The sequence below is a fragment of the Tetranychus urticae genome, chromosome 2 (genome assembly GCF_039701765.1).
Source record: "Tetranychus urticae isolate SD_2017Ah chromosome 2, NJAU_TeUrti_SD_1.0, whole genome shotgun sequence".
In the NCBI taxonomy this organism is placed as follows: domain Eukaryota; kingdom Metazoa; phylum Arthropoda; class Arachnida; order Trombidiformes; family Tetranychidae; genus Tetranychus; species Tetranychus urticae.
The window spans coordinates 906,140-916,676 of NC_142959.1; the positions used below are offsets into that span (position 1 = coordinate 906,140).

The window sequence follows — 10,537 nt, forward strand, 5'->3', positions numbered from 1 at the left end:
AGACTTATACTTGTTTGGATCCGAGTCTGAGCTACCAGTTTCGGTTACCCAAATTAGTCGACTGTGAGAGCTTACTGACTAAGCCTTACTCACTTAATCTACACAGTTTACTCATTCCTACATTGTATTTACGTTTCGCATTAACTGATGAGAAATTTATTTTTAATCTAGACCTATTATTATTCAAAAGATAACAATTCTGTTATTAAGTGATTTATTATCATAAGATATTTTCAATTCTAATAAACCCAAACCCTTTATTAGCAGATTCAAGTGAAGTAAAACAAAGTGTCAACAATCATTTGGTCAACTTTAATAATGAATTTACTGGAAATATTAACAATTCAATCAAGCATTGGAAAAAATTATAGATTTTCTTGGTCGATTCAACACTTTTTTGGAACTAATAGTTTTTTATTAACATTGAAATAATTTAATCTTTGAAACAAAAAGTTGGACCACATGAAATTATAAGATGATGATGTTATGATTATGTTAGTTATACATTTAGATGATTTGATGGTGATTTTTTGAAAGGCAATGCAACAAAAAACAATATAACTCACAGTTGAACTTGGTCTTGTCAAGATGTAAGCATATTCATTATGGAAAGAAAAGTTTGAACCAGAGTTTTGTTTTTGAAGTCTACATTAGATGATTCGTTGATTAGCAAGAAATCAACGGCTTTGGGTTGTTTACGCAGACATGATGCAAAATCGGGAAAAGTGCTGCAAACAAGAGTCAAGAAGTCATCTAATCCCTCAGTCAATCTATCATAAATGTAACCCGAAACATTGAGTGGACCATCAACACATTTTGGAGATTTAATATTTTTTGAATCTTCCAACACTTTCCTGGTGGCACAGCACAATGCTGGAATCATTTGTCCCTCAGTTGCATTTTCCTTGATCATAGCCAACGAATTGAGATACACTGCTTCATTTGTCCTCAGCTTCTTGGCATAATCTTCATTTATGCATCTGTAATATTTGAATATTTCTGTAAACGAAGAGTGAAAATTAGTTTATGATTGAGAGCAGTTTCATTAAAAATTAAACCATTACCTGGATCTTTGGTCCCACAAGCAGCTCTTAAAACGCGTCTTTGTCCATAGCCAAAAATTAAGATCACTTGGGTCAAAAACGGAGGTAAACAAGGAGCAACTTTGATTATTGTAGGAATCAATGTTTTATAAGGTCTATTAAGAAATGGACAATTATACCTAAATTAGAAATTGTTTTTAACTTCCAAATGATTTCCAAGTCTTACCGACAATACAAATCTCTGGTTGTCTCATTAACCGGGAAAATTGGGTTGTCTCTCATATGAAGTATATCTTTAACGGTCTCATCAATTTGTGCAAGTAACTCTGGACATTTAGTATCATCTGAAATAAATAAATACAAATAGACATGATAGATGTATTATTTTAGGTAAATATCGATCAGCTTCTCTAATCATTGATTAAAAATCTGAGTTCATGAAAAATAAGACTTTTGAGAAAGTATTACTTACTTGAGACAAAAAAACCCAAACCAAGTTGAAAGTGTAGAGCAAATGTTAGTGTGTATAACAAATATTTTGAATTGATTCCATTCATGGTGACTCGTAACAAGCTTAAATTAATGGGAAAACATATCAATCATAATAATTTAAAATTTTTCACAAACTATTAAACAACAATCAGAGAATCAAACTGTTAACTGGCAATCGAGTAAGACTGTGGATGTTGTTTATTTACCTCTCCTTCCTCTCACTTGAAAGAGAAGAATCCTTTTTTCCAATTCTCTCTCCTTCTCTCCATGTTTTCTTGATATTTATTTTTTATTGCACATTGAATCAGATTTTTGATTAGTTAGCCCTAGGCCAGCTTAAATACAAATGACACAAAGTAGTTACACGCACAATTTGACTGACAATACAGACAGAGCCAGAAAGATTTTACGTGTTCCCCTGTTTATTGAATCAAGTAGTTTGACCATGGCGATCAATTTGTGCCCTTGAAATGGTTCAATAAAATAAATTACGGAAGAGTAAATTGTTTGTAAATGATTGTAACAAACAGTTGTTTGCTCTCTCCCCATTGTAACCTTAATTGTAAAGGCATTGTAATATTACATCAACGAGTAAAAGATTGAAATTGAAATCACGATTTGAAAGGTCAATAATGGTTGTTACAATCGTTAAATTGCCCTTATATTGTGATAAATGAAAAAACAAGTGCTAGTGAATGCAAGTCATGCGACCATTTCAATTACTTTTTAATCATTTCAACAGATTCTAGTTGATTAATTTGTGAATCCTTCTTCAATCTTCAGTCAACAGAGCAAGACACAGATTTAGACGTCGCGTTTTTAGTTTGATAACTCTGTACTTTGATTTGCAAAACTAATTAAATTTAGGCAAATTAAAACAATAAAATGAAAAATCCTGATAAAAGAAGGTTCAAGAGTCCATTTTATTGATATATTGTTAGTACCATTAACAATAAATGGGCAAAAGTCTAGCAAAAGTCTAGACATTAGCTGTTTTTATGAAAAATAATTGAGATAGTTACACGTTGCTCATCAGATGAAGGAGCAATTAATCAATTTTAATTTTATAATCAATCAAAATTTTCTTCAGCAGCTTGAATGTTACTTTAACATGGGATTTAATGAATTAAAGCTCATCTGCGAATGCAACCTCGAATCGCGAGAAGCGTTTGATATCAAAAGGTTCAAAAATTATACAAAACAAATGCTTTGTGATTTTTTGAATCGATGTGGCATCAAAAATAAATCAAAGACTAAAATGCTTTGGATTTACATTTGTTAACACGGGTTAACCAATTTATTTAGTCTTAAACGTTTTAAAATTTACATTACTTGGGTAATAATTTAATTTGAAGTTAATTATTAAAGTTAATTTGCTAATTTACCAATAATTTGCAATACAGAACCAACTAAAGGAGTTTCTTTGGTATCAATCATATCTGAAAAATTTTCTTCCAATAATTTAACTGATTCGGCGGCCTTTTCTTTGCACACATCGAAAGATGGGAATGATCCACAAATCAGGTCCAGAGTATCACCTAGAGAGGTTTCAATTAAACTGGTAAAATGCTTTGGCAAGTCAATTGTTGGGTCTTCACATTTCAGTTTGGGTAAAGTGACCAGTAAACTTTCAGATATATTACGAGCTGTACAGCAAAAAGATGAGTGAAGTTTGTCTTGAGGAACCTTTTCCTTAATCACTATCAATGAGTTTAAAAAGATTGCCTCTTGTTTATGAAGAGACTCTTTGAATTTGGCATCCATGCAAGAGTAAGTTTTGATGATTTCTGTAGACAAATAAAAAAGACATCATTAGTTGATTGTTGACATGGCAAGTTGCTAATCCAATTTCAAACGTACTTTCTCCATCACCATTACAAATTAATTTAACCGGTTTCCTGGTTCCTTTGGACATGATTGAGACAACTTGAGCTTGGAATCGAGGTAAACACTTTACGTATAGATTGGCTTTTTTCAATAGCTCTTTGGATGGTCTAAAAGTAAATGATTATACATTAATGGACAATCTAACAAATGTGGTTGATCAAAAGATTTGCAGACAAATCATAAAATCACACTTAAATCCTCGGTTTATGATTATTTTGTAACCCTGTTTGATGTGGATCTGTTCACTTAAATTTCACATTTACACAATGGTTAGTTGATTGTTAATTTAAAAGGTTGTCAGTTAAGATTTAGTCCTTGAATGGACAATTCATGAAAAACTAACTCTTACCCGCAAAACAGTTCACGATTTTCAGTTGAGTTGGGAAATAATGGATCGGGTTTCATGTGTAAAACATCCTTCATTAGTGAATCCAATTCGTCCCCAATAGCTTTACAATAAGTTTCATCTGTAAATTTAAAGATTGTCGTTCGGTTAGTTGGTGTTACAATTAAAAATCAATTTCTAATATAAAATTGATACACTGTAATAAATGAAGAGATCAACGTACTTTGAGCAGATACTTTCATCGAAAGAGTTAAGGCAAGTAAAACTGTTGCTGTGATGGTTTTCATTTTAAACATTTAACGAGGTTAACACCAATTCACAAGGTAACAAATTATTGAAGAATTAAATCTTATTGAAAAATCAATAGACAGTTGAGGATCGATTGAGTTTGAGAAGAAGGTTACAATGAAATTGATTCTGATGTTGGTGGTTGCAATGTCGATTAAATTGTAATAATTTCTCGACTCAAATCAAGGCTTTTTTATACATCTTACAATTAGGTTGGCCATAGTGATCATAAAACGAGGGATGTGCTAACCCTAATCACCATCACCTTGATAATCTAGTCTGCAGTGTTAAAAAATGATGATCACAATTAGCGGTTATTATTGTGAGTTAATTGCCGAAGGTCTTGGATGATAATAGACACAAACAAACATAATTTTTGTTTCAATTTTGTTGAACTAGATGCCAAACAAACAAATCTCAATCCTAATTCGTTTAAAAATAAATCTTCATTTGTTGTTGTTTACATCTTTTTACCTGCTAATTTCATGAATTTGAAAGGTAAACATTAAACGCTACCATCAACCTTGAGACGTTCAAATACTTGATTTAATTAATTTTTATTAATCTTTTTTGTTTACAGCAAGCAATTATAAAATGAACAACAAGTTTCTAAAATAAGAATGTGGATGTTTTAATTAAAGCACTGTAACATGACAAAATTTATATTGATGTATTGTTTTTATCACAGACGATTGCCCAATGTAAATTCATAATATTGCAAAAAAGTTCTGAATATACATTCTGAATGTATTATTTCTGATTGATTGTCTAAACATTAGATTAGCCGAAATGAGTGCTTGAATTTAATTTAATCAGGAAAACATGATTTTCTTATTTTTTAACTTTGGATTCTTTGGATAAGCTTTAAAGGACGTTTTGGACAATTTTGTTACAAATCAACTGAGGTATTCAACCGTTTCAATGGAGGTCTCAAGCCACGAACATTAGACAGTGAGTTCTTTATCGAGCTATCTGCCATAATTGATGTATACAGCTTAGCAGCAACAAATAGACAACATAGAATCATTGGTCCAAAAAAGGCTCCGGTAAAGCCGAGATAAAATACTCCACCGGCGATGGCTAAACCAGTTAGATAAGGATGGCCGCCGCTAAATACAAAAAGCGAACAAAATAATATAGTAGATTAAAATTAGATTAAAAAAGGTTAAAATGTGTAAATTATTTACCCCTTGATGTCACTGTAAATTGCTGAGTCAACGAAATATGATGGAAGAACAGCGAAAAAAGACATCAATAACGATCTACCTCCTAAGCCATGAATCAAATAGAGTTCAAGAACTGCAGGTATTGATGCCCAGTAAGCACCAATAAACGGAACAGCTCCGAAAAGGGCAGCAAGAACTAAAAATAAAATGTTGAGAGTTGATCAGTTGAGATTAGATATGACCAAAGTGGAACATTTTGGCATTTATCAAATTACCTGAAGGTATGTAAATGATACGAACTTCAAATAAGGTGTGAATCAGCCAAGTATATAAGCCATAAAAAACAGTCATCTTAAATGAGGCAGCAAAAACGCTATTAATGGATTCCTCAACAGCTAGCCCAAATTTGTTCAAATAGTTTCCACCTTTGTCAATATTAGGTATAAATCTTCCTGCTAGCTCAACAGGTTTGTATTCATCTCCACTGGAGCAGAGAAGGTAGAAGAGTGATGTGGCAAACACAATCTGTACCCAAAGTAAAATATTTACAATTAAAAGTGAGGAAAAATTGATATAGCAAGAAATCTAAAATAAAATACTTACAAAATTAAGACAACAGTTGAGTATTGCTGTGCTACCACTTAAGATCATTGATAACACAGCAGTTATTACAGTAAATAAAAGAGTGAAATTAGATTTCAATAAAACCCAGACAGAATCAAAAATCTGTAAGAAAAGAAAACGATTAATACTTAAACTCAACAAGTTAATACACCAATTGTAAACAGATTAAAGACTTACAGATAGAACAGTGTCCAAATTTTCTTTGAGAAGATTTGCACAAAGAACCAAATCTAACGTCTTCAAAGCAGCAAACAATCGATTCCAACTGTACGTTTCAAAAGATCGGTTTCCTAAGCCAGTGAGAGTTGAATTGTTATTGCGAATCAGCCATTGATGATACACTCGATCCCAAACTTCAAGTAATTGCTTCTCTACCAGTACTGTTGCATTTGAACTTTCCTGACCAGCCTCTAAAGCGTTTCGTATCGATTTTTGAAGCCATTGACGACCATAAATATAAGCGTTGTTTATCATCTCATCGAAAACATTTTGACTGATGAGGTCACTTGCAGGAAATCCTGTTGCTAATTGAGGATTATTCACTAAAGTTGAATTGACAACATTTCCCATCAGCTCAACTAAACAAGCACTTTCGTGATAAATCTTTGATAACAAAAGATAAAAATGATCACAAAGACTTGTGAGTTTACAATGAACCAAGAAAAAATAATTAATCAGAAAGTTAGTTTACCTGGACTGCTAAAAATGCCACAGCAAAAAGTACTCCAAATAACAGGACAAAGATTGTTAAAAGACTGCAAATGGTATCAATCGAGTCAAGTAAAAAACTTGCAATCTGTTTCAAAAAAGTTCATTTGTTAGATTTTTAGATTGATTAATCTTTTATAGTAGACTTACAGTAGCATCTCCTAAAAAATAGTATTGATGTATTCCTGTTAAAATTGAATTATGTAGAAAAGGAAATTGGTTTTCAAGAAATCTACGCAACGATGATTTCCATTCTGATACAATCTGATTCCCATTAATTTTTCTCCATACCCAAGATACGGCAAACACGAATATTGGGACAGGAGTTAAATAGAGTAGTTGTGGTCGCAACCAGACTTGAGCTAGGAGACAGCTCCAGAAAACTGAATAAAGGTATGAATTGCTGAGTTTAAAACTACCCGTTGGAGGCAATTTTTCACGTTCATCGGATTGATTCTCACTGGGTAATGATTTCGTTGAAGAAACTGAGTCTGGTTGAACTTCCTTATCTTCGGATTTTACTTTTTCGGTATCAGAGGCAGATGGAGGGTTATCAGTATCTAATAGCATTGGTTCAGACTCATTTTTATTGTCATCATTTTCATCTGATGAGATTGAGAATGAATGAGCTGGAAGCAGACTTAGACAACATTTCCAGATAAAGTTGATTGAACGCTTTAAAGAGGCTGGGAATCTGTTGTAAGCAGCATCGGGAACATCTTCACCAGTTTCATTCCTTGAATGGAGAAATAAGCTGGCCCCAAAACCAGTCAAAGTAATCAGAGTGAAAATTACGCAAACAATTACGCCAATAGTACCTATTATGCTGATAATTTTGAAAATTATGAAGAAAAAGGTGAAAGGAAGAATAGTGTTGGAAGCTCGCTGAACTACATTAGTAGGTGAAAGCAAATTCAACAAAAGTTGACTGAGAATTAAGGTAATTAATAGGTAAGCATTGCATGAATCAATCAATAGATTGGATAAATTAATCAAAGTATTTATAATTTGAGAGGAGAATGAGATTAATTGGTGAGTAAAAGAGAAATAAAATAGACTGAGATGGATGACGAGGAGAGTGACAAATATAAATGCCAATAGTTTATAATAATGTTGGACAATCTTGGCCACTGAATTGACGATAAAATTGATCAAAGTTAAAGGCATTTTTATCACTGAGATACTAATAGGTCGCTTAGTGTCATCAGTCAGCCACCAGCGAGAAAATCGTGTTAGTTTTCGCTTGAAAGGATGCAAAACTGATCCAATCAATGTTGCCCATAGTAAGGGTTGAAGGAATGGCTGGAGCACAAGGTATACAGCAGCAACCGATGAAAGAACGAATAAAATGAATAAAATTGCAATGGTATTATAGAAAGCTTGCTTCAAGGCCTTTTCGTTTCCTTCTGTGATCAGATTGAATACATCGTTGAAAGGTGATATAAGACGGGAAACGTCACCAGGTCGAACCATGACTATAATCAGCCACAATTTAATACACGTTACTCATTCACATCTGTCATAATTAGAAAAAAGTCATAATTCGATGATTTAATATGTTATGTATGTAGTCACACAGAATTTAAGGACTTAAAAATCTGAATAAAAGTTCATAATTACCTGACTTATTAAACATATCAAAGAATTAAATCAATCCAAGAGTAAAAATTTCAAAAAATCATGAAAATATTTGACAGACATTTGAATATATTCATGCCGAGATGAACAGCTGAAATATTAAATCGTTACACTATGAGGTTTACGTTGGCGATTGAAAATATTTCATAATTTAATTGACAAATTCAAGTGCATCCAGTATCAAAGTTTCTTGCATGGGTTGTCATTTCATCACCAATAACTACTATTAATATAAAACAATTGTAAAGTAATTAGTAAACAATATTATCTAATTATAGTCACTTCCTGAGCAATGAGGCTCGGTTAAAATAGCCTATTCTTACTATTTAACGAGCAAATTGTTTAATGATTGTTTAACGTTTAACAGACAAATGAAACTCGTGTTTGATTGATCGAAAATCGATAAAGCGATAAATTCGCATGGATAGCCTTAGATACTACTGGACTAATGGACTATTTCCCTAGTTCAAGTGAATGTGTCAGTTTATCATTCAAAAAGAGAAAGAATAAAGTGATTTTGAAAATTTAAAAAGCTGGTCAATAGTCAATAAGTATCCTATTGCCAAATATTCAGGATTAAGTTAATTCTTTCAAATAAAATAAATTGTACAACACATTTACCATGGATGATGACGATGACTTCGACGTTCCTGATGATCTGGAATATATATTTACAACTAGCGAAAATAGTCTGAATTTATTTCCAGATATATCAGCCATGGGAAATCAACTCAAGTTAAAGATGAATGAAGAAGACTTTCAATCATTAATTTTGGCCATATTGCTCGTAATACCGATTTTAGCAATATCTAGATATACCCTACATATTTATAAACACAGAAATGCTTATATAAGTGAATACTGTTTTATATACCGATCCTGGAAATCAACTATTGCTCGTAAAGTCAGGAAAAAATTTAAAAATTGTTTTAAAGGCAGAGCGATTAATGAATCCTATGAGAAACTGAAAAAAAACTACGACACGGAGGAGGACGTCTTATTCAACAGAGATAAATCGGCTGAAAGTGTTTTGAATAAAATTAAAGACAAGAGGAAAAACACAAAGAAAACTCGATTGACAAACAAAAAGTGATAATTCAATATGGAATGTAAACTTAAAGCAAATATTTTATTTAATAGCCTTTGCTTGATGAGTCCAAAAAATTTCTTATACAGCATAACCATAAGCAGCTATAATATCTTGAAGAGGTTTCAGTTGTTTAGCCAAAGATTCCTTGGCTTGTACACGTATTTTCTTCTCTTCCTTTATTTTCTTGTACCTAACTAAAGAACGTGCTTTTCGTCGGGCTTCAAGAGTTTCGATTAATCCTTGATATTTCCATCCAACTTCATGTGATAATCTTCCAAGTGCACAGAACTGTAATCGTGAGAAAAAGGGTTAAAAATATCATTAGTTTTTTGAAATTCAGAAAATTAAATTCAATCAAATTGAAAAAATCAGAATAAAGGTTTATATCATATTTATCATCTAATGTAGATAAGGAAATAGAAATCATCATTTTACAATCAATAAAATACAAAAGTTTGTAAAGCTTACCTTACGACCTCCTTGTAATCTTAAAATTCTAAGAGCTGATGGGATAACCATTCTTTTCTTTTTGTCGAAAGGTGGGGGAATACCTTCATAGGCTTTGAGCCTCAATAATGCGGTGTAACCACGTTTTGTCTTATGAGGTAACATACCTCGTACAGTACGCCATAAGATTTTACTGGGAGCCCGGAAATGGAAGGGTCCACGTTTAGGATTTACATTACATCTCTTTCGGAGGAAAGAAAGATATTTAACTGCAATAAAGTAAAAGCAAGTTAGTAAAACGATAAGGGACATGTGACACCGCAATGAACATACGTTTATTTCGGTAAAATGAACCAGAAATGTTGATTCCTTCACATCTTACTACGACAACTTTTTGACCTGTGAAACGATAAAGATAAGAAAAAAAGAGACACGTGAGTAATCATACAATAGGATCATAGACCGAGTAATCGGTTAGTTTAAACTCTCAGATGGTAGTGCATTGTTACTTTAATCACTGTAGGTCAGTGTTGGTGGAAATTATCATCACAGTAATTAGTAAAAAAATGAAATCAAATATAATTAAAAAAATCTTACCTTGTAATAGAGTTTTTGCAACTACAGCGGCAAGTCTACCAAGAAGGTGACCCTTACCATCAATAATAAGAGGCTATGGAGAACAATGAATAATAAGTAAGTGTTAAACTTTGACCAATGATGATTAAAAAAATTAAATATAAATTACCTTTTCTTTAAATCCGGGCATTCTTGGTAGAAATATAAATTAAATTAACCTAAACTCAACAAA

The 10,537-nt window shown here is 32.3% G+C and overlaps 4 protein-coding genes across 5 annotated transcripts; all 4 read right to left on the bottom strand.

Moving 5' to 3' along the window:
• Positions 1–295: 295 nt before the first annotated feature.
• Positions 296–1,698, bottom strand: LOC107368699 (uncharacterized). Its single transcript, XM_015936567.3, has 4 exons — positions 1,516–1,698; positions 1,270–1,387; positions 1,065–1,198; positions 296–999 (listed from the first exon to the last, which is right to left on the bottom strand). Exons 1-4 carry the CDS (start codon positions 1,598–1,600, stop codon positions 584–586), a joined length of 753 nt encoding a protein of 250 aa, XP_015792053.1. The 5' UTR covers positions 1,601–1,698; the 3' UTR covers positions 296–583.
• A 1,096-nt stretch (positions 1,699–2,794) lies between these two features.
• LOC107368700 (uncharacterized) lies at positions 2,795–4,212 on the bottom strand. The gene is made up of 4 exons (XM_015936568.3): positions 3,992–4,212; positions 3,772–3,889; positions 3,396–3,529; positions 2,795–3,322 (listed from the first exon to the last, which is right to left on the bottom strand). The coding sequence occupies exons 1-4, from the start codon at positions 4,062–4,064 to the stop codon at positions 2,904–2,906; spliced, it is 744 nt and encodes a 247-aa protein (XP_015792054.2). The 5' UTR covers positions 4,065–4,212; the 3' UTR covers positions 2,795–2,903.
• Positions 4,213–4,662: 450 nt separating this feature from the next.
• LOC107368697 (transmembrane protein 245) lies at positions 4,663–9,102 on the bottom strand. 2 transcript variants are annotated; one of them, XR_016198370.1, is made up of 8 exons: positions 8,175–9,102; positions 6,705–8,070; positions 6,538–6,642; positions 6,024–6,449; positions 5,826–5,948; positions 5,523–5,747; positions 5,244–5,418; positions 4,663–5,165 (listed from the first exon to the last, which is right to left on the bottom strand). XR_016198370.1 is itself a non-coding variant. In XM_015936565.3 (8 exons), the coding sequence occupies exons 2-8, from the start codon at positions 8,025–8,027 to the stop codon at positions 4,946–4,948; spliced, it is 2,622 nt and encodes an 873-aa protein (XP_015792051.2). In that variant the 5' UTR covers positions 8,028–8,070; positions 8,175–9,102; the 3' UTR covers positions 4,663–4,945. The 2 variants fall into 2 exon arrangements, 1 of the variants encoding a protein (XP_015792051.2); XM_015936565.3 differs by having other exon boundaries at positions 5,498–5,747.
• A 200-nt stretch (positions 9,103–9,302) lies between these two features.
• On the bottom strand, positions 9,303–10,536 carry RpL13A (ribosomal protein L13A). Its single transcript, XM_015936569.3, has 5 exons — positions 10,475–10,536; positions 10,327–10,399; positions 10,063–10,128; positions 9,751–9,998; positions 9,303–9,570 (listed from the first exon to the last, which is right to left on the bottom strand). The coding sequence occupies exons 1-5, from the start codon at positions 10,493–10,495 to the stop codon at positions 9,361–9,363; spliced, it is 618 nt and encodes a 205-aa protein (XP_015792055.1). The 5' UTR covers positions 10,496–10,536; the 3' UTR covers positions 9,303–9,360.
• Between the last annotated feature and the right edge of the window lies 1 nt (position 10,537).

Bases quoted from the DNA above. Each gene is read 5' to 3' on its own strand.
- LOC107368699 (XM_015936567.3), bottom strand. From the start codon at position 1,600: ATGAATGGAATCAATTCAAAATATTTGTTATACACACTAACATTTGCT. The intron at 1,388-1,515 runs GTAAGTAATACT...TATTTATTTCAG, and splicing joins TTTGGGTTTTTTTGTCTCAA to ATGATACTAAATGTCCAGAG. The intron at 1,000-1,064 runs GTAATGGTTTAA...CTTCGTTTACAG, and splicing joins TTGTGGGACCAAAGATCCAG to AAATATTCAAATATTACAGA.
- RpL13A (XM_015936569.3), bottom strand. From the start codon at position 10,495: ATGCCCGGATTTAAAGAAAAG. The intron at 10,400-10,474 runs GTAATTTATATT...TGTTCTCCATAG, and splicing joins TGCCCGGATTTAAAGAAAAG to CCTCTTATTATTGATGGTAA. The intron at 9,999-10,062 runs GTATGTTCATTG...ACTTTATTGCAG, and splicing joins TTCATTTTACCGAAATAAAC to TTAAATATCTTTCTTTCCTC.
- LOC107368697 (XM_015936565.3), bottom strand. From the start codon at position 8,027: ATGGTTCGACCTGGTGACGTTTCCCGTCTTATATCACCTTTCAACGAT. The intron at 6,643-6,704 runs GTAAGTCTACTA...TTTTTGAAACAG, and splicing joins ATTTTTTAGGAGATGCTACT to ATTGCAAGTTTTTTACTTGA. The intron at 5,748-5,825 runs GTAAGTATTTTA...CTTTGGGTACAG, and splicing joins TCAACTGTTGTCTTAATTTT to ATTGTGTTTGCCACATCACT.
- LOC107368700 (XM_015936568.3), bottom strand. From the start codon at position 4,064: ATGTTTAAAATGAAAACCATCACAGCAACAGTTTTACTTGCCTTAACT. The intron at 3,890-3,991 runs GTACGTTGATCT...TTAAATTTACAG, and splicing joins GATGAAAGTATCTGCTCAAA to ATGAAACTTATTGTAAAGCT. The intron at 3,530-3,771 runs GTAAGAGTTAGT...ATTTACTTTTAG, and splicing joins AATCGTGAACTGTTTTGCGG to ACCATCCAAAGAGCTATTGA.